Source organism: Cydia pomonella, chromosome 2 (assembly GCF_033807575.1).
Source record: "Cydia pomonella isolate Wapato2018A chromosome 2, ilCydPomo1, whole genome shotgun sequence".
Classification (NCBI taxonomy): domain Eukaryota; kingdom Metazoa; phylum Arthropoda; class Insecta; order Lepidoptera; family Tortricidae; genus Cydia; species Cydia pomonella.
In genome coordinates this window covers 35,663,481-35,690,504 of record NC_084704.1, presented here as the reverse complement: position 1 = coordinate 35,690,504, position 27,024 = coordinate 35,663,481, and the positions used below count along the sequence as shown (strand labels likewise).

The 27,024-nt window shown below is 34.5% G+C and overlaps 1 protein-coding gene across 5 annotated transcripts in view; it reads left to right on the top strand.

Annotated features, from left to right (window-relative positions):
• The window catches only part of LOC133515584 (CUGBP Elav-like family member 6), a 614,398-nt gene that overhangs the window by 473,702 nt on the left and 113,672 nt on the right, over positions 1-27,024 (top strand). For 2 of the 5 annotated variants that reach the window (XM_061848165.1, XM_061848166.1), the window contains one exon: positions 11,910-11,998. The exons of the other annotated variants lie outside the window; for them this stretch is intronic. In XM_061848165.1, coding sequence (XP_061704149.1) covers positions 11,910-11,975 — 66 coding nt within the window. In that variant the 3' untranslated portion in view covers positions 11,976-11,998. Of the gene's footprint in view, positions 1-11,909; positions 11,999-27,024 lie in introns of those variants that run through there. 5 annotated transcript variants of the gene reach the window in all.

Below are 27,024 nucleotides of genomic sequence, written 5' to 3'. Positions count from 1 at the left end.
ATCTTATATTTTTTATTATGTTATTATCGGAGTGATTCTGTCTAGTAATTTTGGTTTAGACCAATGTGATATGTATGATCCTACCGACTTTGCCAGATAATTTAAATGAACAAGTAAAATACAAATCCAGCTTATGTTCCGTATAATATGTTGCAGCTAGCTATTAAAATATAAAATGACGTAATGAAAAGGGCACGCTCGCTATTAATTAGCCCTGGCATTTGCAGCGTCGTGGCAAAGTTCAAGTTAACTGACACGTTCACACCTTCAGAATTCATTCAAAGACTATAAATAACTATTAAGTTTAAATTAAAAAAAAAAACGCTGTGTCTCAAAAATAGCTTTTTTATGCCTTACATCATTTTGGAAAAGATCATCATCATTTTCGACGACCGGTCTGGCCTCGTGGGTAGTGACCCTGCCTATGAAGCCGATGGTTCCGGGTTCAAATCCTGGTAAGGGCATTTATTCGTGTGATGAGCATGGATATTTGTTCCTGAGTCATGGGTGTTTTCTATGTATTTAAATATTTATCAATATTTATATATTATATTTATCGTTGTCTAAGTACCCTCAACACAAGCCTTATTGAGCTTACTGTGGGACTTAGTCAATTTGTGTAATAATGTCCTATAATATTTATTTATTTATTTATCTGATATTCTAAAATCTGCTGGATCAATTTCTATCAAACATAGCCTAAGCCAAAACCTAACCACTGCAAGGAAACTCGCTTCGCCGAAAAAAACCGCATCTAAATCGGTCTATCCGTTGGAGAGCTAAGATGCCACAGATAGGCAGATAGACAGACGGCCGGATTCGAAAAACGATGAAGACAACTTTAAAATCTTGGAAAGATCGATAACTAAACGACATGTCAAAATTGACGTTTATTTCGATTCCGCTGTGATCCCAAGAAGATCTTTCTATGATATTCTAACGTCAAAGTGACATTGGTTGCCCGTATCGAGCTGCTTCTGTCAATTATATTTCACCTTAATTAAAAAACTTTATACGACGTTACTTACTTTGACTTGACTTTATATACCTAAATCTAATCTTATTATCCAATAGCTTAAGAAAAAAACTTCCGAATTCGCTCAATAAATATTTTTTCCTGAGTTCTGGGTGTATTCTATGTATCTAAGTATGAATATCGTCGTCTAGTAGCTATAGCATAGCTATAGTACATATTTAGCTGAATATGCGACTAGGTTGATCTGTGTCAGATTGTCCCCATATATATTAATTTATAATTAGAATCGTATATTAAGTACCTATTACGCTTAGTTCGTGTGTAGTTAGTTTTCCACCGTAATACAAATATAGGTTTTTATATTCGTCTTCCTAAAATATAATCAAAATGCTTTAAGAAAGGGAAAGGGATTTCTTCGTTTTTTTTTTTAATTTAATACCCACCACCTTTCACTTAGCAATCCAATAAAATCCCGTCTACCTTATATCCAGACAAACATTCTTTAAAACAGTCCCAACTTTAAATTCAACCAGACACAAAATCCAATATACCGTGCAAAATAAACAGATACAGCCTGCAATACTACCATACATTCCCACATTCGTTCACCGAACAAAACATTGAAGTACAAACCTTTGCGTAGTGACTTTAAAGTCTAAATTCAGACTACCCTATAAGAAATTTAAACCCTTTTGAAAGTTTTGGGAAATAGTGTCAAGTTCCTGGCCGTGAAATCGTATCGCTGGCGGGCCTGCTCTAGGCGGTGTCGCCTGATAGTGTCTGACACCAGCGACACCGCTGCAACAAATTGCCCTGGACTAGAGTTTAGCCGGGGGCCCGTGGGATTCGCTGAATTCCTACGTGACGTTTGGTCTTGTTAATGTCTAAGCAAGCTGGCTGGCAAGATATTGAGGTTAAAGAGATATAAGTTTAAGGTAAACTGGCTTTGAAACTAAATGTCTAACGTCCGAAACGAAAAGTTTATTTCCCTATGTTTTCATGAATCATGTATGATTGATCCTAGTAGGTTTTTTATGTTTTCATAGCACATATAACGACTGCTCGATTGATTTTAGTAGAAAAGTAGATAGGTGGGACAAACATTTATTTTTTAAGTATTCACATATATTTATTTTATAAGTTTTAAAATTACATCCGACGTTTCAAGGACGGCATTATCCCCGTAGTCTCGAAAGAAAGACTTAAAGTTGGCATCAATAATTTCTAGCTGCACGAGTTTTTCGGAGGTATTTATAAATCTTAATTATACACGATTAAGTCCTGATAAGTACATAAAGAAATTGATTATTGTTATTAATTTGAAAGTCAAATTTGTAACCAATGTTAGTTACTTACGTATAGTTTAAATATAGCTATTCATAATATAATACCCACACAGTATTATATTACACATAACTACAACTCGACTACACTGCCATTCAAGTTAAAAAATATTACCTAATAAATTACCAATCACTACTATTTATTATAAAATCCTATCCTTTTATATGTGTGGTGGTAAAAATCGTGGGGTCATAACCTAGATTTAAAGTTTTTTTTTTATTCAAGTAAGCATATTACAATACACTTAAGAACGTCAAATAAAGCTAATACTAGGTTGTGCTGTGTAGAACAGAAAAAAATGTAAAAATTTGATTATGAATTCGGTCAGGAACCTGATCGTACACAGACAATAGTGTACTCCTTGTAATCAAAGATTTATAGTTATAATAAATCCCCCTTTTTAGTTTTTTTTTCACCCTTGTTAATACGAAACTTCCAAGTATATAGTCGTCACAGAATCGCAATATTATAAAACAGTGTATATTCAGTTTTTATCCCTAGATATTTCAAATATTTAAAACCGGTTGCAAACGCCATCTTTTCGCAATACCAGTCTACCTTTACCAAAACCGGCGGGAGGCTAGCAACGACATCTATACGGAATTTTCAGGTTACTAAAGGGACGCTCGGGAAACTCGACCTGTGCCTGCTGGAACCACGTAGTTCAGAGTTTGCATGAAAGGTGGCGCTGTTTTCAAAATTAAATACTGCTTATTATAATAGGTAATAATATAATAAAATATAATATACTGGCTAGAGTTTTTTAGATGATTCAAGATATCTTGTACGATACGTTCAACCACGAACGTATATACCACATTCAACCAAGAATGTATCCATTTCTATGTTCAACTTTTACTATAATAGCGACAAATCTGAAATCACAAAAAAGTCCTGTCTCCGTACTTTGTGTCGAATTAAACTTTATAGTATGAATAGAATAATATATATAAGTACAGGAGTACAACATAGGTTTAGAATTATAACACTTCATTATTATAATGCTATCCATTATAAAACTACTTGTGCAAGTTTACTGACCAAGCAGTTATAAAATAAAAATAGTTATTTATTTTAAAAGGGGGCAAAAATGTTGTTTAACAGCTCGTGCTAATATTGATACCCGAGCAAGCGAAAGACCCCAAAAATTTAACCACGAGCGTAGCAAGTAAAGCCCGACCATAAATATATGATCATTGTCAAGAGGGCGCTGTCATTCTCATGTATAGGGTGACAGTTCAGTTTAGTATGAAAAATTTAGTTCCCATGAAATTCCGCAATATGGCGCGTGATCATATATTACTGGTCAGGCTTTAGATTGGTTGACTGGTAGAAAATTAAAAATGCAATAAGTCCGCCATTTGTACCTTCATATTTTGTGCAGTCAAAATTAAATAAACAAAATAAACAAAAAAAAATTACCACACCAACACGAGAAAAATATAAAATTTCAAACAAAACAAATACAAATGAACGTTACTAAATTTTTTTTTATACTACGTCGGTGGCAAACAAGCATACGGCCCGCCTGATGGTAAGCAGTCTCCGTAGCCTATGTACGCCTGCACTCCAGAGGAGTTACATGCACGTTGCCGAGCCTAAACCCGCCCCCCCTCGTTGAGCTCTGGCAACCTTACTCACCGGCAGGAACACAACACTATAAGTAGGGTCTAGTGTTATTTTGCTGCTGTTTTCTGTAAGGTGGATATTTATCTTTTAAAGTACAATATATTCAGCCAGCATAAGGAAACAACTCAAAATTTGCATCAATTTACTTTGACACACATGTGGATAAAATGCAGCTTTCTACTCAGTTTTTGGACAATCAACAGAGCCTTTACCAGCTGGTGTAGTGAAAATCAACCAACAGTACCAAAGAGCAATAAGAAGCGATACAAATGAAATCCGCCCATCGCTAAACAAGTATTTGATCTCAAAAACAAAGAACAAGGAAATATTGATAAAAGACAACAATTAATGCGAACAATTACAAAACGTAGAGGTGAGCGCGTTAAATAATGTCCAATAACGAACTCGGATGGCGGAATGTTTATTTGTTGTTCAACTGGTAATGAGGCCTTGTATTGGTGCGGTGTGAGGCATGAGCGGGGGCGGATTAGGTTATACACATTTTATTGTATGGTTAACTCGTTCGCGACTTTTCTGAAGACATCGAAAAGTTAAGAGAATCAAAAACTATTTTTTACGCTGCACTCTCAAAGCTCTTTCTTACTTGTTACGTCCAGTTCAATTTCAATATTTATTTGCAACCAAGTAGATACAGTAGATACATACAACTTAATGCAAGGTACATACTTAACTACCAGGACCCCAATAGGGCTTAGCAAAATAAGATTTCAAAATATTCCTTATTTCCATTAGCAATAATTGTTCCTTCATTATTTCTTCCAATAGATACGCGGCTTCTTAATTTGAAATATAGGTGTATTTTGTAAGCCGCTAAACACACAACACGCACTTTGGCGCGAAATGCAGTACAGAACATCGATAGAACGTAAGTCCCATATTTTTAAAGTAAGTATGTATATTTTTATCTCACACCGCGAATTTTTAACAAAATTTCCTTTGAAGACGAGTGTCACAGCAAAAACGTGTTTAAAACGAAAGTGAAAAAGTTGCTACTAAATACCTCAACTCAAAACGTGCCTCAACTTAAAAATAAATAAATAAATAAAAATTAAATATAAAACAATCCCAAGCTTGGGCAACTAGTTTTTTCAGATCAGAAAAACAATACACACCTACATACATACATACATACAACATACATACATATAGTACTTAGAATAAGTCATCATCATAAATACTTAGATAAATAAATAGTTCATAAGATAAGATCGGGTACACAAAAACTGTAAGTGAGTGCAACATTCGCCGATAAACGTTATGTTTGGCGACATATTATGTAAATGTATATTGTACCAACTTTTTTTGATAAATAATACCACTCACCGATGATTACCTTTTTTTTAAAGTTAATACACATTAACACTCCTTAATAAAAAAAACAATTTAATTCTTAAATCTTACTTTTTTTCTTAGCAATCGTTTTTACCCACTTAAATGAATAAATTCTCAGTATTTACTCACCCCTACCTATCTCTATTACTGACTTATGATTTATATATTACCTATAACCACAAAAATACCGTCGTAAATCACAAAAAAATGTTCCATAAATCACAACAGCTCCAACCAATTACATCAAAAGATTTTATATTTTTAAGCTCCATTAAATCACAATGCCATCAAAAATCATCAGCCTATCCCTTAAACCACCCGCCTAAGAAGCTCGACGGACGCCGGGGCAACGTAAATCACCTATAGCAACTGCCCCCCCGTGTCTATGGCAACTCCCCCCACTTGAGGTCTTCATGAACGTACTTTATATTAAACATAATGCGAACTGTGCCCCTAGTGTAAATTTAGTCGATAGCGAAACGTGACGTACGCGTTTGCGTTAAGTCTCATTTTGTATGGGTTTTTGAACAGCGCGCCAAGCGGGACGTTTTGGAAAGTCAAAAATCTCATACAAAATGACACTTAACGCAAACGCGTACGTAACGTTTCGCTGTCGAAAATATTTACACTAGGGGTACTGTACCCCTAGTGTAAATAAATTCGATTTCGAAACGTGACATACGCCTTTGCGTTTAGTCTCATTTTGTATTGGATTTAGAAAGAGCGCGCCAAGCGGGACGTTTTGGAAACTCAAAATCCTATACAAAATGAGACTTAACGCAAACGCGTTCGTCACGTTATGATGTGGATCAAATTTACACTAGGGGTTCTGAATGCTTGCGAAACTAATGTTATTGAAGGTTTTAGTTGGATGATTAAAAGTTCTGGTTGGTAAAAATTGAAATTTGTGTAAAATAAACTTAGTATCATAGGAGACTAGGTAATAATTGGGCAAACATATAAGTGAAAAACGTGACGTTTAAACAGGGTTTCTTCGGAGAGAATTTTCAAACGTTCAAACTAGAAAATGCAATGAAAATATAAGTGTTTTAGTAATTACGAGCATGAAAATACGTGTAAGTATGTCTGCCTGTCACATAGAGGCCTGTTTATGATATATTAGTGAAAACAGCTCTTTTCATATGCTGCCGGCTTGAGTATTTAAATGACTTATATTTATTACGGGACAGATTAAAAAAAAAATGAGATAGTAAATGTGCCTTAGAAATGTCTAAGATTACTGGCAAAAATTTGTTTGGTTTGAAAATGCCATCACAAATTAATCCGCAAAATTCATTGTATAATAAATCGAATTTCGTTAAAGTTCTCCATACAAAACGCCAATTTCATAGGTAATGACCTAATAATATACGTCATATCCATTAATGCAATAGTAGCAAATTCCGTCCATAACTTCGCCAACGGCCCACAGTTTAAGAGAAATGGAGATCCATTAGGAATCTCATTACCCTAATCTGGAATAGTTTAGATCGGTTTAATAAAATCACTCCGTTATGCCCCTTTATACGGCCTCGGGAATTACTTAACTAATTTATAGGGGGAGGCCTGAAAATGCCTATGGTAATGTAGTTACGCGGTGGAAATTATGCGTGAAAGGTTGACTATGTGTTTTTGGAAATATTCTGATATGTTTGAAGGAATTATGAAACACGTAAATAAAGTTTGTGCGTACAGTCACGTCTCAAAATATCGGTACGAAAAATGTGCCTAAAATGTGTATACACTACCTTAATATATGGGCAATAAAGTCGTGTATACATATTTTTGGCACATTTTTCGTATCGATATTTTCAGACGTGACCGTACAAACAGGAAGTATGTTCGATCAAATCGTATAGCTTTTGTTTGTAGTTTTTTTCGGGAATAACGTTTTGTGTTTGACAGAAAATAGCACGGATAATGTAATGTAATGTTTAGTAAAACTTGAAAAATAGGAAAGTTCGTGACGACTTCCTTACTCGAACTATTCGACTTTTTTGTACATTCTAGTATTAAAAAACAAACATTTCAATGCATTACATACATCTCTGATAATTGGGGTATGTATCACCAAGTATCACCTAACCGGCTAAGGCTAAAAAGTGCCTCAACTACATCGGGCCGAAAATTTACAACCAAGTGCCCGATGACATAAAGGCTACTAGAAACAATAACTTGTTTGTAACGAAACTGAAATCTTACTTAGTCTCTGCTGCCTACTATTCGTTGCACGATTTCATATAAGTATGTAATAAAGTATGCAGTTAAAACATCCATACTCGGACTCCAATACAACTTAAATATGCATGTGTTGTGATATACCTATAAACTATTTTTTTTTAACTAAATTATTGTTTTGTATGTAATATAAATTATAATTGTAATTTGAATGTTGTGACGTGTAAAATTATTATTTTATAAACAAATAAATTGAATTGAATTGAATTGGTATCCTTTTATGTGCCTATAACGCGAAAGTAACTATGTCCTTCTGTCTGTTAAGCAGAGTTTGCAAACGATACTGAACGATACAAATACAATACAGTTTAAATAAGTGTTTATAAAGCTAATTAGGTGCACAAACATTAAATACTTACTGTTATTTACGTAGTTGTGTAGATCATCGGAAAGTAACAACCCTAAGCCGTTTTTGGTAGTGGGTAATGTTATAATATTGTAACATTGCCCACTGTCACAACATTTGTGAATTTAGGTACGTATATTTGGTTTTAACTACTGACTATTTATACTTCATATTTCCATTTAAATGCTTATATCAAATGAATAAAAAATGCTCAAATTATTAACCTTTAAAAACTACATTAACCCAGTTTCTGCATCACTGCATCGATAAAAAGTACCAGGCGAGCATAAATTCAAAGGTGCTTCTAGAAATATCTTATTAAATGGAATACGACGTCCACAACAAAGTTAGATTGGTACGGCCCTTGATTACTAGCGGCAGTGATAGGCAATTTCCTCCTCTTTGAGCATGACTTCCTGGCACTGTGTGCGAGTATTATGAATTGACTTTGCCATTCGGAACGCTTTTAACGCTTTGTGAACTTTATTTTTCGTTAGATTTTTAGCAATATTAATTATGAAAATGTTAATTTTGGTATTCATGTTGGTAGTCGTGATGCTTTCTCAATTTTAATTAGCTAATTTTCGATCAATTCTTAATTTAAATATTTGATTAGTATTTCTGATTAGTTTTTTATAATAACATTTCGAATAGCTTATTTGTAATATATAGTGTGTATGTGTACGCAACTTCATAGAAATACTTTTGCTTTTCTAACATTTTGTTTTAATTTTGTAGACTTCTATTTTGTAGATCACTCCTAACTTGGTAATAAACACAAATCTGAAGTTGAAACAGGAATCTGAGTCAAAGTAGTGGAGAATTTCATAAATGAAGCTAATCAATACGATTACTAGTGGTATTTAGATTTAACAATCTGTTAAATAATATAACAGATTTCGAAAGCTATAGCACACACTATCTATGTTTCTCTATTAAATCTCGATTTTATTCGGTACGATGCTTCTACTATTAATTTTTATATATCTCAGTATTTTGAATTTCATTCAGTCAAATGTCTTTTTTCTTGAAGTATCTGCAATATAAGTAAGTAAGTAAATATTATTTATTGCACCACAAAGAAAACAAATTTAAAAACAGATTTTCAATGTAAAGAAAAGTAGCAACAGGCGGCCTTATCGCTGTAAGCGATCTCTTCCAGACAACCTTAGGGTAGCAGGATATAAGGAACAGTAAGTACCTAAGTATGTAATGTGTTTACAACATTAATGTTTAATATGCATATTGTAACTGTCAAGCAGAATACATATTGTGTATTTACCTATGTACGAAATCTATCCACATTTAAATCAATTTGAGGACAAACGCTCATATAATAAATAAATCTATATAGTATGTGCAACACAAATTTTAACCGAACACGGTGTATTCAAATGCTCCCTCCGATAATACGACTCATGCAAAATGCATACAATATCATTCTTTACTCATCCTCTCGCGTCCGTAATTCATATAAAAATGGCTCCATTTGAATTTTATACGTAAAATTTTTGGTTTTATCACTCAAATTTGTGAGGTTGGGAAGTAATATAGTTTATTGAATTATTGTTATCGTTGTAAGATAGTGTTTTTTGGTTGCAGTAGAGGAAATGTATGCGGTGCGGGTGGTTAAGTGTTTTCGCTTGAGTTACCTTGGTTCAACGAGATAGTACTGATTTCTAGTGTTTTTGTGCAAAAATAACCCCTTTTCTGGTATTTTTATGTTAATAAGTATGTGTATAATGCATTCACTCCGCCACGAGTTTGTCTGCGTAGAAATAATACTTCCGAATTCGTCTTTTATAGTTAATCGTACTCGTCTTTTCATCCGAAACTATCTCTAATTATACCGAATAATAATATATGTATGTATAACCACATTTCATCTAAATTGGTTCAGCAGTTTAAACAAAATTGTGTTTTTGTTTTCAAAGCGGGCAAAGTTGGCTAGTTTGACAGCAGTATTCACAATGTTGCTAAGGTACGAACATCTCTTAACGTGACCACATTGTCAGCTCTCATGCGCCCTAAGCCACATATTTGTTTCCCCATAACCCCGTCTTGTCGATACCTAACGATGTTTGCATGACGTAATGAGGTCGTCTCGTTAACCTGGCGGTGTGCTCTTATCGAATGTCGAACACAACGCTTCAGCTGCCAGTTTTATTTGGTACGTCTTCGCCTTGTTATTTGTAAATTATTGTCAGAGTAGATAGTCTATTCTCCAGGAGCTATAGCTTGCAAAGACTTTCGGCAATCGTACGCTCTCGCATTCTAGTTACTTCAGCCAAGTTACGCGTAAGGAAGACCCCATGGAGAGGCTTGTTATTCAGGGCAGAGTGCATGGTACAAGACCCAGAATGCACCCTTCAATACGATGGACCGACCAAGTGAATGTTCTCACCGTGTAAGCCTTAAATCTGTGCCTGCGAAAGTTTGATAAGAGTTTAATTTGGTATATTCTTAGTACTTACTTGGCTGGCGCGATGACTCAAAATGAATCTTGGTCTTCAACACAAGAGCACGCCATTGTGTTTCGCCTTGCCAATGTCAAGAAGGAGATCTACCTCCACTCTATCCGCCCACCGAAACTTAGGATGACCTACAGGACCTACAGTTGGATTCGACAACTGTCAAAGATTTTTTTAAATCGCGCCAGTATAAGTTTGTTGTTTTTTGGGAATTCTCTCAAGCCTAGCGTTCAGGATATATAAAAAAACACCTAAAAGTACGCTGTGGCGGTACGGTGTGCCAATCTGCTGACCAAAGCAGGCTAATCCGTAACACGAGAACACGTTCAAGGTTTATGACTACTGAACTATTTTCAAGGGTACCTTTTTAGACCTACCAACATCGATTTATAATACCTACGTACACCTGAGACGCTCGGTACGCTGAGGCGATAACAGCTTTGCGTGTCGACAAGCCGTCGATCTACTGACACAAGTAAGCTAATGCGCGAGAGGTTTAAGGTACTTTTACAGACCTAAATTTAGGTAACTTAACGTTCGAGAAAATCTATCAAGGTTTAGAAATACTTAGATTACTCGTATAGGTAAAGTTCATTATTATTAGAAGCCTATACGGTATCCCACTGCTGGACCAAGGCCTCCCCTGCGATTTCCATTCGTCTCGGTTTTGAGCAATCTTCAGCCATTCGTGGTCGTCCCGCCATTTCCGCCTCAAAAAAAATCAAAGTAAAGTAAGTAAAATTCATTATCAACAGTAGATCTGAAAAATGTGGGTCATGTCGGTCGGTTTAGGAGCATTTCAAATAAAAGATATTAACTTAAGTACCTACACCTTCGCCATCAGTAACTAAATCTAAGGACACTTTCCCTGTTAGTTAAAACAAAATTATAGCTGTTTAACAGATTGATTTGTATTGTTATCAATATTTTAAACACCTCGACAAAATCATATGATGATGTAGTTTACTGTGTATATGATTAGGCATTTATTACAACAATTTAGATCAAAAGGCATGACAAATTATCTGTTAATAAAAACTTAAAGATAAGATACTAGCACTTTAATATCCAAGAAACTGATGAAATAAAAAACACACAAAGTTATACTGTAAACAAATTAACTCAAATCATCCGTCTTACATAAGCATTTTTCACGCTACTGCACATCACATCACCAAAACCCTCGTTTTTGCAGAATCTCAGAACTCCCATCAAATCTAACTTATTTACATCCTTTCTCATAATTTGCCGTATCAGAGCAGACACATCGCGTCTGTCACGGGAGATAATAGAGTGTCATCGCTGTAATAAATGATCGTTCGTCGGTATGCTTTTACACTGTTTTTGCATTTGCTGCTGTGGATTATTCCTGAGGGTATTCGGAGATACTTTTGAGTGCATGTTGGAAGATGGAGGTTATTTTGATTCGTAATGTCATTGATTTATTACAAGGATAACTATATTGTAAGACTGTAAAAAATCAAATCGAGGACTGCTACAAATATTTAATCCTAAGTATAAATGGAAATCTGATTTTTTTTATTTGTTTCAGGTAAGACAATGTTTCAAGACTGTGAAGATTTTCTACCACGAAAAGCTCAGTTTGTACTATGTATAAGAATAAATAGCAAACAAAATACATCTAATTTTTATTATAAAAGATTTCTTGAATAGATTAAATTAAGATTTTGTAGGTATCAAATAAAAGTTGAAAATGTACAATATATTTTTGGCGGGCACAGGCATTGCAATTTAGCCTCTACTTTCTTATCATCGTCATCTTCTTTATGTCCATCTTCGCTTTGTTTCGGCTCATGGGAGTATGTGGTCTGCTTTGACAATTAATCCAATGAACTGGTATAGGCATTAATTTTTACGAAAACGACGCCATCTAACTTTCCAACCCAGAGGAGAGACTATATGCCTGACTACTAAATTCTCAACTAAATCAAACCCCTTAAGATTTATATTGGATCCTTGAGTAATTTTCTCAGTATGCTTAATGTGTTAAGATGTAGACTTTATAATGAATGCGTAAATCTTTCTAATATTGATGTTTTTCATTGTAATATAGTGTCTTTAAAGAAAGCATTTGTTTGTGAAAAAAATAATTAGGTATTTATTTTATTTTATATAATTAAATATAATACCTGTATCAAATATATACCTATATAGTGAATGGCACAATAGTGTATGGCGTATATAATTGTAGTACTTAACTCTGCAGGTATTTTAGTAAGCTTAGAATTTATTATAATTGTTCAGTAACTATATATACATATATAAAACTCAGATGCTCTGTAAAAAAAAAACTGTTTAAAATCTAGCACTCTTATATTTAATTAAGGAAACCGTAGGTCTAGCTTTAAAATGCAATAGTTAATAATACCGCATATTGTAAACGACCGTTTGTTTCTTAATAAAAGAAAAAAAAAAAAAAGATGGAAGAATAGCTTTGCGATCCTGCGAGCCTAGCTAAATAACAGTATTTTTTCTATGAATATCCATTTCGGGAGAAAACGTTTTCCACTAACTAACCCTAACAAAAATCCCTTTTTTTTTTCATTTATTCTGGTAAAAAACCCTGCTTTTACAATTTTTTTCTTCTGCCAAACTGCAAGATAGTTTGTTGGCAGAGGGAACTCTCTTAAATACAGATGGGTTAGTTTATTGCCTAGTTCATTAATAAGTAAGTACGGTACATCTTATTGCTTATTGTGGTGGTCATTTAATTTTGTTTAATAGTAACGTTTTCAATTAACATTTAAACATCCTTAATGATTTACATTCCCTTATATCAACGGTATTTCATTATACTTTGATTTTGATGTCAATCGCTTCAGCATAACATATTCTAGGGTTATAGGTTTCGCTTTAAAAAAATATATTTTTCATTTTGTTAATAACATACTATAAAATTATGGAGAATGGAACATGTTTAGAAGTGGAAAAACGTTTTCTCCTTTTGTATACACGATCATTGTATACCTCTCGCTTGAGTGAATATCAATTTAAACAAATCCATTCATTTTAATGCAGATAAAGTCTGACTAACCTCTCTTTTTGTAACCAAGCAAGTGTAACTATACTCTCATATCATTTAGCTCTATTAATATGTACACATAGTCACCCGAACCTCTCAGGATCCTAGCTAAGTCCGTACACCACATGCTCACTAAATTATACATGAAATCAGCCTGCATCAAATTGTGGCTGTATAATAGCGTATAATCGTATTCTGGGCAGACGCGTCTCGGGTCTGCTGATGACGTATTGTGGTAGCTTAATTATTACACACCATTTATCTACTTTTGAAAATTGTGTCAATTGCAATTCGAACCTTAAGGCTGACTGTCAAAGTTGATATTGATAAGTCGTGATTAAAGCAGATACGAGGTTGGTAAAGTTCGTAGTCGATAGGTATTAATTGGTCCCAGGACGAGCCTTTGCATACCAATGAATACCTGATATTAAATTGTTTGTGTAATTGTCTTGTTAATGTATTTTGATGAAAGATACGTGCAAATGAGATATGTTGCATATGGGCTATTTTATTAATTTTGTAGTTAGGTACAGTCAAGTGCAAAAATATGTATCGAAAGAATCGTCTCATATTTTTTTTTTATTTTTTATTTTTTTTTATTAAAAACTGATCGGCGATTGGCTCTAGTCACACCTGATGGAAAGTGAAGACAGGGCCTAAGATGGAGCTCACCGATTCAGTAGTAGCCTGCACTGTGTTTATTACACTGGAATAAAATGCTATGGGACATATTTTTGAGTAAGATGTGTACAACCATATTTTTACACTTGACTGTACATTACACTTTTGTTTGACATTAGTAAATGTTTATGCTATTTCTATTTAGAATCATTTATTTATTTATTTATTATATTTTAGAAACATACAGTCGTTTACAAACAGTAATTATACAACATTGCTTAAGTTTAGACCTAGAGTTTAATTTTTTACATAAAATCACAGTCTGTTTTTTTTTTCAATAAGCCATTTTCCTTTAATCATGAGCCCTTTTGATGCTAATAGGAGAAAAGTATCCCAAAAGGGTAAGAAGATATCACCATATCAACTATCACCTATGTGGTATTAATTCAAAAAGTATCACCAACCAAAACCCCTTAAAAATGCCTGCAAACTTTAAAAAGTACGTACTCAATTAACACCCGAACCTTTGTCGAGGCGAACAATGACCTTGGGCCGTACAAAAATACCTCCCATGCAATATTCGTTTTAATTAACATTGAACTGTGATGCGCGGACAAAAGACGGGCGGAAATCCGCTCGGGGTTGGGGGTGATTTAGGCTTTACGGTTCGGGGACGACACGATTTTTACACTAAGCTAATAAAACGGTTTAGCTCACGTATTTTGCGTATAGTATAATGCTTGAAAATTAAGACCTGGGCTTTCTGAAACATCTCGCGCAATTGAGTGAATTAAACCGTATTATTCGTTTAATGTTAGTATGACTCACGACAGTTTAAATTGTATACGATTCTTAATTATTATTTTCTAATCTAATGTCAGAAATCTGTATGATGGAATCTTGATATTTACGAGGGTTTCAATGCACAACACTTCAAGAACACATGTGAAACATTAGTACATTACGATACAAGTGCGTAAAAGAGGAAATTCGCTATGCGAGGCGATAAATTAAAACAAGACCGAAGGGAGTGTTTAAAAATCGACACGAATTGCGAATTACCTTTTCGTACGTGTATTGTACAACGTTTTACAGTACATATGGCCCTTTAAATTTTCGAAATACGCACGTATAGTGCTAGTTACCGTACTAGGGCGGCAAAGTAGCACATGTATACTGTAAAAAAAATTGCACCACACCAATATGAGGATAATACTACTACTACTACTAACTACTACTAACTGAAAAACATTACAAACACTATTAAATATTAATCATTCAAAATCTTCACTTAAGAACCAATTTCATCACCCAACATAAGACCAACTCAAAATTTGCATCAAATCAATTTTTACTATTGTGGATAAAATGCAACTTTCTCATCCACGCTTGAAGAACAAAGAGAAAATCTACATCAATATATATTTATTTGTAAACATAGGTTAAATATACCTCTTATACAATAAATTATGTTTCACTATGTTTCGCCATTTGGCATAGAGCATTTACGAAAAGGTGTGGTGAAAATAATTAATTCCATCATCAGTCGTGACGTGTAAAATCGTTGCGCCCGCACTGTGGGCTGAAATTCGGCTCTCATTGGCATAGAAACCGAAGTTGTTATTTTTATGTTTTTTTTAGTGAAATAGGTTTTGCCCAGCGGCGTTGTTGTGGTAACCTATGAATTTTAGACGATTTGGAATGAAAAATATAGAGTTACGATAAAAAAAAAATATGGAGCAGGAACAAGAAATCATTATTACATAACCGCTTAACACACCGTAACATTCTCACAGGTGGTTATACTACGAATTTATTTGTGATGTTTGGCGTACTACATATATCCTTCACGGGTACGGTTTTTTAGGGTTCCGTAGCCAAATGGCATAAAACGGAACCCTTATAGATTCGTCATGTCCGTCTGTCTGTCTGTCTGTCTGTCTGTCTGTCTGTCTGTCTGTCTGTCTGTCTGTCCGAGGCTTTGCTCCGTGGTCGTTAGTGCTAGAAAGCTGAAATTTGGCATGGATATATAAATCAATAAAGCCGACAAAGTTGTACAATAAAATCTAAAAATTTAATTTTTTTTAGGGTACCTCCCCTACACGTAAAGTGGGCGTGAATTTTTTTTTTCGCTTCAACCCTAGAGTGTGGGGTATCGTTGGAAAGGTCTTTCAAAACTAATAGGGGTTTTAAGAAACATTTTTTGATAAAGTGAATATATTCGGAGATAATCGCTCCGAAAGAAAAAAAAAATGTGTCCCCCCCCCTGTAACTTTTGAACCATAGGTCCAAAAAATATGAAAAAAATCGTGGAAGTAGAGCTTAAGAAAGACATTAAATGAAAACTATAGCGGACATGATCAGTTTAGCTGTTTTTGAGTTATCGCAAAAAGTTTTCCCTTCATAGTAAAAAGACTTACTTTAATTAGATACTGATTATGTAAATTTGCTCATTTGTTTAACTCGGGTGAAAGGTACCGTTTCATCCCTTGGTTAACAATTTACTATACTTTAAGCTCCAGTTTAGCTTATTGTGACGGAAGAGTAACTACGGAACCCTACACTGAGCGTGGCCCGACATGCTCTTGGCCGGTTTTTAATTATTAATTGTTTCTATGGAAAAAACATAAAAACCAAAGTCAACGCTTTTAGATTTTTTTTTAATTGAAATTGGCTTTGCTCAGTGTGTTTATGCTAAGTTATAAGTTTCAGATGATTTGAGTTGAAAATAATAGAGTTATGATGAGAAATCCTCTGAAACTTATAACTTAGCATAAACACACTGAGCAAAGCCAATTTCAAAACTCACCCGTTGAGCTCAAATCTATTTGTGACCCCGATACCTTTAAAACCAAGCTACGTGCGTTTTTACTTCAAAAATGTTTTTATACTATTGAAGAATTCTTTTATCATGACTTAGGGAATTAAATTTTTATTTATTTTTTTAATTGCTGACATTTCGATTTCAATAGTTGATTACTGTTTGTTTGTATTTTTGCGCCTTTTTGGAAATGTTTACATAATAATATTTAATTTTTCTTGTCTTTTTACTTGTTCACTTTTTTATTTTTTTTATTTTGCTTAATACCTTTTTACTAAGTGACATTTTTTCTCTTAATTTATAATTTATTTTCTTATTCTGACATGTTACTAATTATTTTTTTCTCTTAATTTTTAAATGATATTATTTGATTAATTTTTCTTTTTACTTGTTGACATTTTTAGTTTTTTTTTCTCGTATTTTTAATTTTTTACTGACAATTTTTTTAATTACTATTCATGTTTTATTTTTATTTTTGGGCTATCTATTTGAGCGGGCGATTTATTTGAATTAGTTTTAATATTTATTTTTATGATGTTTATTTTGATATAGGTATTTTTTGTATGCATGTGCCTAGATTTAAGATTTTTCAAACACAATGTAATATTGTTATTGAATACAAATGATGATGATGATGATGACTTAGCATAAACGCACCCAACAATAAAACCCATTTCCATCAAAAAAATCCTTCAATGTTGACTTAGGTTTTTGTGATTTTTCCATAGAAAAAATTAATGATTTAAAAAAAACCGCACCCGTGACGTATATATATATAGTATTGCGAAAAAATCACAAATAACTTTTAGTATAATCACCTACAAGGATATTACGGTTTGTTCAGCGGTTCTTGAGTAATAATGATTTCTTGTTACTGCTCCATACATTTATTTTGAAAAAAATTCGTAACACGTCAATTTTCATTCCAAATCGTCCAAAACTCATAGGTTACCATAACAATGCTGGGCAAAACCTATTTCAATAAAAAAAAACCTAAAAATAACAACTTTGGTTACTATGTCAATGAGAGGAGAATTTCAGCCCACAGTGTGACGTCCGGTGTCGGCGTCACCGACAAAGGTCATTCATGTTGCACCGCTAATTCGGATTACGAGGACATTGTCCGAGCTTCGAAGCCTATAGTTTTGGCGCTGAATGGAATCCTCGAACAATGACATTTGTTTCCATGTCTGTCTGATGTATATAAGGATGAATATGGAGGGTGTCGAGGGTGTGTGCTTTCATCAAAAGTATTGATTACGAGTATTTACCCTCTCTTTGTATTTACCTACACAATATCATATAACTATGCATTGGTAGTTCATAGAAGAGAATGGATTTAATTCACCAAGTGGCACTTTTTTTACAAGCTTTTATTTAGTTTCACCTATACGTTGTCTGTAATCAAATCTTGCAAGTTAAATTTGATCCACTTCCCGGTTTCCGATCGAACTGAAATTTTGCATGCATATGTAAGTCGGGTGTCAATGCAATATTATGGTACCATCGAGCTGATCTGATGATGGAGACAGGAGGTGGCCATAGGAACTCTGTGATAAAAGCACGCAACCTAATTCTGTTTGGGGTTTTTAGAATTAGCTCGATGAGTATTAGTCGCCTGTTAAAAAAAAGCACAGTCAGCGATAAAAGCTTGTAACAAAAATGAAATTTTTGCCAAAAACTTATTCTTACCCAATTTTTAAACTTGAAATGATCTTTCGCCGGGATTCGAACTTTAAGATACGTCAAACATTTGCTAATGATACGACATTGATTAGATAATTAGATTATGTTAGTGTAATGAGTGACGTTACTTCAAAAAAACGTCACTTTTGACACGGTCATATCCAGTCCATATCATATCTTTCGGAATTTTTTGACGTATTTTTTTCTGCCGTATGTTATAGGACTGTCGTATCTTAAAATTCGAATCTCATCTAATCTAATCGGGGTAACTTCAAAAGTGGGGTTATTTTGAAAATGGCAAATCTATAAACCCAGTGAATACTTACCAGACTAACGCCTTGCTCGGTTAAATACTGTTACTTCTAGTTTACCCTGCTTTAGAAATTACTACACAGCACCTTCCTATTTTTTTAAAAACACATTTTATTTGAAAAGTAAGCCGTCAATATACAATTCACTGTTTTATAAAAGTATATTTAAAGGTTTTACTTACCAGTAAATCTAAGTCGCGTTCGGATATCAGAAGGAATGTTGGTGACATCAAATTCCGGGCCTCACCCAGCACTTTGTCAATCGCATTTGGGATTTCATACCTTTGTACTTTGTGTAGCCGGATTTTGCGGGAAAGGCTCTATTCTATTATAAGAGGGGACTAATGCAAAATTTTAGATGTTATACTGTATTGTTATAAGGTGCACTGGGGTAACTTCGTAAGCGCGATAATTTTAAAAATATCTACTAAAGAAGTGTTACCCTAGCGGTAAGACAATATATCAATTCAATCCAATGATTTTTTCGGAACGTACGATATATCGTTTGATTTTTACTGACCAGTCGCTTTTCATTAAGTTAAAGTTGGTTTGATAGAAAAAATCACGAAAAAAGGTTTCTAATTTTCATAATATAAGAGCCTCGGTAGAGAGTACCATTTTGTACCATTTGGCGTTGAAACTCTAGGTCCATGCAGCATGGGGTCTCAGCGTGCGCAAGTTTTTTTGGAGAAATCGCGAAACGTCTGGTTGACGTAACTGGCGACCGAAGAGCTGGCGGCTTGCTCGCACAACGTATCAGTATTGCGATACAAGGAGGAAATGCCGCCAGCATCCTTGGTACAATGTCTCAAGGGCCTATTTTAGATATAAGCTGGTTATAGTAATCATCTGTATATATCCATTTTGTATATTGTTATTGTAAATTTTCATTTAATTTCAGTTGTAAAATGTTACCCTGCATATCATGGCAGTATGATTTGAGTATAAAATAGCTACCTACTGTTTATGTCCTGACCAGTCTGATCACACGTACCGAGTACAGTAGCGAAAGAGTGCCACGGCTGAGTGCTCGGTTCGTGTGTACATTGTGACGAGTACTCGGCCCAGCAAACTGACGAGTGAGTCACTCGGACCTCGTTTTATTTACTAGACCGAGTACTCACCCCCGCTCTCCTTTCAGCACCCCGCGCCGACTCGCTCGCCACTTGACAAGTGTTAACACGACCATAACACGTTACTTGCCAGTAATGTAATGTTAATCCTTTAATTCAGTTTTATATAATCGTATGGCATATTATAATAAACAGAAAACAAACAGTTATAAATACAGGTTGATTCCAATCAGCCACTTGATGGCCTCGTCGCTGAGGATTATCAGGTCTTCAGGAGGTCCATCGGCATAGCGCGTTATGGGGCAATCCTCCATAATGTGGTGGATTGTTTGTGCAGTCTCGCTACAATTGTAAACCGGGGACTGCACCCATCCACAGCGGTATTTGTACTCGTAGTAAGCACAGCGGCCATGACCAGTGCGAAGTCTGTTGAGGTTGCACCAGGGCCGTCTTGGGAGGTCAGACCCTTTAATTATGGCACCTGGAATGATTTCTGACCCCAGCTTTTCCGCCATCAAAGAGTTCCACGACTGTGACCACTCACGCTTCAAGTTGAAACAGCTATCGACAAGATCCTCAAAGACCCTGAGGGAAGCATTCCTAGATTTTAAGCGGCAGTTGGCTGGGTTCATAAAGTCCGCGTGAATTGGAAGGGTTGTGTTCTTTTGGATCCTTGCCGCTTTGTCATTCAGTGCGATATCCTTTATCTCTCGTCGCAATGCGCCATATCTTTTCTTCTCTTCTAATTACCGTGTTTTCAGTCTTTACACCCTGTCTTAAACAATTGTGAGGGAAAGATTCACGTAATAAAAGTGCAAGCCATGGGTCGTTGCAAATGACTTGCATGCAATATTGCTGGCCTGAGTCACAAGCGACTGCTGGAAAATCGTTTTCTGAAATAAGCTTGAAATATAAGTATAGACAAGTTCAAGTGAAATGCACCTGCGATTGATAAATAAATAACATCAATTAGATATCACGTTCAGCATTCTAGCTAACTGTTGGGAGGAACGCGTGGCGATGAGACCAGAGTGGCGTCGTAACCTGCGGGAAGGCATGGCAAAACACGATGAGCTCTGGTTGGACCACCTCAAGTAGAAACGAACTTGCAGAGCTTCTGGACCACCCGAGGAGTCAAGACACATCTGTGATCGATGCGGCAAGAAATGCCGATCGTCCATTGGTCTAACAGTCATCGCAGTCGATGTAGGCTGGAGAATACTTCCTCAGAATACTTCTATAATCGCTGCATCTATCATCTGCAAAGATGATGTGGTAAATGATGATGATGTATAAAAGTACGTTGAATCTGGCCTCCACGAATTTTATATAGATATTCCATCTTTGCCAGTTTTCTATAAATTATTTCTCAAATATTTTATAATTTATCTATCCTTTGTACTTACCGTATCGTAAGTACTAATTGAAACAAGTTTCTTGTCCCATGTTCCGTGGCGCAGGTTTTATGTAAAGATCTCGGATGTTCCGATCTGGCACGACGCCAAAACGCCTTTATGTCTCCATGATGCGGTCATCTTACGGAAAGAGCCGATTTGCGGATGATGTGACATTTTAACCGCACTTTTTAAATGGGTTATGTTATTGAATAGATCTCGTAATTTTTGTTTACAAATCATTTCATTCGTAATTTGTGTTTTTGTGTAATCATTTTTTCTTCGGTGTTTTCCTAGTCAGACCATGATACTAAATATGCCCTTAAACGGATCCTCACTATTTATACCTTTTTAAAGATTTTCATTCATTCATTCATTCATTAAATAAATAAATAATAAATAAATATTATAGGAAAATATTACACAAATTGACTAAGTCCCACAGTAAGCTCAATAAGGCTTGTGTTGAGGGTACTTAGACAACGATATATATAATATATAAATATTTATAAATACCACCCATGACTCAGGAACAAATATCCATGCTCATCGCACGAATAAATGGCCTTACCAGGATTTGAACCCGGGACCATCAGCTTCGTAGGCAGGGTCACTACCCACTAGACCAAACCGGTCGTCAGAAATTCATTATAACTTGAAATATACATATGTACCTATATGTACATAGCTATGTATCTTTGTACGGGTCAAATCTTGCAAGATAAATTTGACAAACTTCCCGGTTTCCGATGAAACTAAAAATTTGCATACATATGTAAATCGCGTGAGAATGCCATATTATGGTACCATCGAACTGATCTGATGATGGACAGAGGAGGTAGCCATAGGAACTCTGTGATAAAACAACTAGTAACGGATGCCTGTGTCCACCTATAATTGGTGGCTCAATTACAATTAAATAGGATGCAAATATATTAGCTTATAAAATGTTGTTGCCACTGTTGGTGATCCTTAATAAAAAATTTTTTATAAAAGAATGGAAAAAAAACAACGCAACCTAATTGTGTTGGGGTTTTTAATTAGAATTGTCTCGATTATTAGTTGCCTATGGAAAGCAAAGTACAGTCAGCGATAAAAACTTGTACCAAAAATGAAATTTTTAACATTAACTTATTTGTCACACCATAAAAAATCAAAAATTATCTAGACACCTAATTCATATTATTCCTGTTTCTGAAGTTATTCAATTCTACATTGTTGCATTTATTCTGGTTGACTTTAATTCAATTTAAATGACTGTCGACATTTTGTAAGAAAAATTAAAATACTGAATTGTCAAAATACACAAGTAAATAACATTCGTAATTTTTTTTGTCTTTAAGAAATCTGTTTTTACGATATAGTTGTATTTGTATAAGAACTTGTACATTCTACAAAAACAAATTCAATATTTTCGATGCTAATATACACATTGAGACTAAAGTAACAGCCTATATTTAATCCCAATGAACAAAAAACTCATATTCCCCAAGATTTTTCACGTAAAAGGCAAAAAACCTTTCAGCTTTCAAGACTCCATTATTGAATGCATATTTAATGGATGCATTACTTTATCGACTCCACTTTTTATCAACCAAGTATCCGACTTTGCTTAGAATTGAAATATCAACCGAATTCGTTAGAAAATAGAGTCTATATTTAATGACAGTATAAAGATAGTTACGAGGTTTTGTAATTTACCGGTCACTGGCCTGACATGCTAGCACGAGTTGCGTTCTCGCGCGCGACTCCATACATCTAGCGCGAATTACTCGTTCGCGAGAATGCAACTCATGACATGCTAGCCGGTCTTTTTTTTAATTATTGCTTAAACGTAGGTAAGTAATAGGTACTCTGGGTACCATTCTACTTTCTACTTAGTTAGAAAATATGCGGAGTCGCGTTATAATTCAAATTGTTATGCTCTAAATATTAAAATTAAATCAGTACCTATAAATTTGGTATTTATGTTTCGGCATGTTGTAATAAAATGTATGCAAACGATACCACAATGCATAGACATGAAGAAAAAGTAGAAAACCTCACTGTTTCACCTTTGAAATTTGTTCTCGAAACTCGAACTTACTGACTCTTATCTACCGAGACTTACTCGCTCATATGAGCGAATATTTACTGTACGAGTATATACGGTAAATATTTTAACCATTTTCTTCATATGCTTATATGCGAGGTGCCTAGCGACATCTACCGTAAGAGCAATACACTTCTCAAACTTACGTTTGACAGAATATTAAAATTGTATTCTTAAAAGTCCTCCCACCCTGCAATGCAGAATGTTTTATTAGATTTAACAACACTAAAAATATTGAGTCGGTAAAATGGGTCACCATCTTGGAGCAGGACTAAGAAACATTGACTGAACCTACCGCAGTGTCTTAAAATAACTTGCGTGGGCTTATGAATTTCCATCGGCTAAATTAAATTTGAACGTTCTTGCTTACACAATAAAGTCGATATTTCAATGGATTTTGTTGAACCTCAGATAGTCTTCTATAGGCTGTGTTGTAGTTGAACTAATAATAAATATTTTAAAACGGCTTATTTCCGCTTATATTCCGACATAGTTACGTCATTTTACTTTAGCGACAGCTCTCCCAAATCAAAAGAGCGTATAAGTCTTATCCATCAATGCTACTTATATCTTTATGGAATTGAAAGATATACCTGGCTGACTTGACCTGGATAAACACTTAGCTGTAGCCAGTTGAAATTTTCCAGTAATATCAACAAGTGTTCGGCCTAGGGAAAGATGCAGCGCGGAGTTGGCTCAGTGCCATGCCACGCCTAGGCCTTCCATTGGTTAACTTTATTAACCAATTGACAGTGCTTTATGTTGATTGGTCGGCTGGTTATGTAACTGGTGTCGGATGTAGGTCATTGGTGCATTACGGACAGGTAGCGGCTGGAAATTGTTTTACGGAAATTAGGTCGCCTTTAGGCTGTTTCTCTACGCTGGCTCTTCACGATTGTAAATTTTTGAAAAATAAAATATATAGGGGTAATAAAATTTCTGAAAAAACATATTATGTTGCCCATTGGTATGTCCAAAATTCATTTCAATGTGATAATTCTCATAAATATGATATCTCCGTAGAATGCTACAACATTAATATATCGAATGTATCAATCCATTAAAAAAAAAACCTAGCACAAAGACTAAAATTACTGGCACAAGAAAGAAGTGATTTATTACTCTACCGACAAGAGCAGACCTTTTAAGTTATGATGATGTGATGATGCAGTCCATCTAAACCATAACAGATATTCTTATGTGGCTGAGATAAGACATTTCATTGCTCCATTTAATTTGGTCCCGAAGCTTTATAGATAAATATCGTAATCTCGTAAAGGATACGTATAGCTGGAACAAGCATATACTGTTCGCCCTTAGAGTTGGTCAAAGACCTATCTAAGATTGCATATATTGACTCGAGAAATTGGGACGAATACAGCCGTGACGGGGTAGCCTAGGGGTCCAGAGGGAGGGCGTTAATCGGCCTCCCCCACTGGAGGTATTTGTCTCTTCTTTTTTTTAGTTCTCTGTAGTATATTTAGTATGACATCTATTTCAGTTTATAATTCATTGCTGTCAATTCTTGTAGTTATTTATTTCTAAATAAAAAGCTGTTTTGGTGGGAAGTATCAAATAAATGATTTTCACGTTCACGAGCTTTACGGATCTCTAGGGTAAGGTCGTTTATTTATAGGACGTGTCGAAAGAAAGAATTTAATAAAACGAAATGATGTAGTATTGATAATGTCAAAGGCTAATGTACAATTATTATAAAAGCATCATTTTGATACCTAACATTTTTATTTATATGGTTGAGTCCTTTATATATTTAGATACAAAAGATATATACCTAAATAATAATATAGTATTTAATTTTGGAACATTTTCTTTTCACACTGCACCCACCTTAGCAAATTTCTGTTTGGCCCAGTGGTTGACTGGTGAAGATTGCCTCAAAGCATTAAGTCCGCCCATTGTACGTTATTCTTGTATTTATGCAATAAAGTTTAAAATAAATAATAAATAAATAAATATATTATTATTATTTGAAGACCGGTTTGGCCTAGTGCGTAGTGACCCTGCCAAAGCTGATGGTCCCGGGTTCAAATCCTGGTAAGGGCATTTATTCGTGTGATGAGCATGGATATTTGTTCCTGAGTCATGGGTGTTTTCTATGTATTTAAGTATTTATATATTATATATATCGTTGTCTAAGTACCCTCAACACAAGCCTTATTGAGCTTACTGTGGGACTTAGTCAATTTGTGTAATAATGTCCTATAATATTTTTTTTATTTATGTTTAAATTTTACAAAGTTAGGTACCTTTCGTTCTTCTCAACTGTGTAGCTTTGTCTACAATCTTAACCATAATTCCGTACTTTACACTATATCAGTTTACCATCGATGAGTTGCGCTAACAAACTTCAACGTAACCTATTTACTGCACCAACAGACTTTGTAAACAGACGGGAACTGGGAACCAACTAACGCATCATAACTGATACATGAAGCCTGATCTAGATTCGAAAATGTGTTATGATTTTGCGCAATAAAGATGTACTGAAGCCCCACATGCGGAGATGTGACATTGAATCGGCATAGGATCGGCTGAAGTGGTGGCATACAGTGAGGAAAAAAGAGCAAGCCTTCAAGAGCAGAGGCAAGTGAACTAGATGAAAATTGTGACGAGTTAAAGATCCGACCACCTGCGGTCGTCAAATACACTTTGGCGGAGGGAATGACACTTGACAGTATGAAACTTGTTTAGAGACAGTAGTGGTGATTTCTTGCAAATATAATTTGCCATTATAAGTACGTACTGTCATAGTAAGTAAGTAAGTAAATATTCTTTATTGCACCAACAATTATACATTTTACATACATGTAAAACTACAAGTGAATTTTAAAGGAAAATAGAACCAGGTAACAACAGGCGGTCTTATCGCTAAAAAGCGATCTCTTCCAGACAACCTTTAGGTAGCAGGAAATTTCGAACTCATACAAAAGTCAACAGGTAGTGCAAGGAGCTAAATATGGAGACTATTAAATTTAATACAAACACACATACTACTTATATAAGTAAAAAACACTACCTAATATACTAATAAATATACAATATAATATAATACAATATATATATATATATATATATATATATATATATATGTATATACTTACACATATACAATATATAAATGGCAACTTAAGGTAGAGATAAAAAGTATAGTTTTAGCTGATTTTAGTAGTAGTATTTTTTTAGTAGTATAGTTTAAAGGGCAAATTCATTGTTCACGCTATAAAGTGATCATTTTAACAAATGTTTTCATTTGTGTATCAGAGCAAAACGAAATGATAATAAATTTAATTTCAGTTTAACTATTATTTTGTAAAAAAAGGTTTGCCTTACGTAAAAAAAAATATTCAGCGTACCTAGTCCACACTTTAGATAGTACAATAATTTTATGAATGTTTAAGATTACGAAACTACGAAATGTAACACTTATTTATTTTATCTCATACTATTGAGAGATATTTTACCCTTGTACAGTCAGCATCAAAAGTAGCGGATGAAACAACGTGCCAAAGGTATATGATATTCCGGATAATTTTACAAAAATAAATAAATTTCTGAAATTCGCGTTATGTAACTATGTCGAAAATTTAAAGGGTCATATAATATGT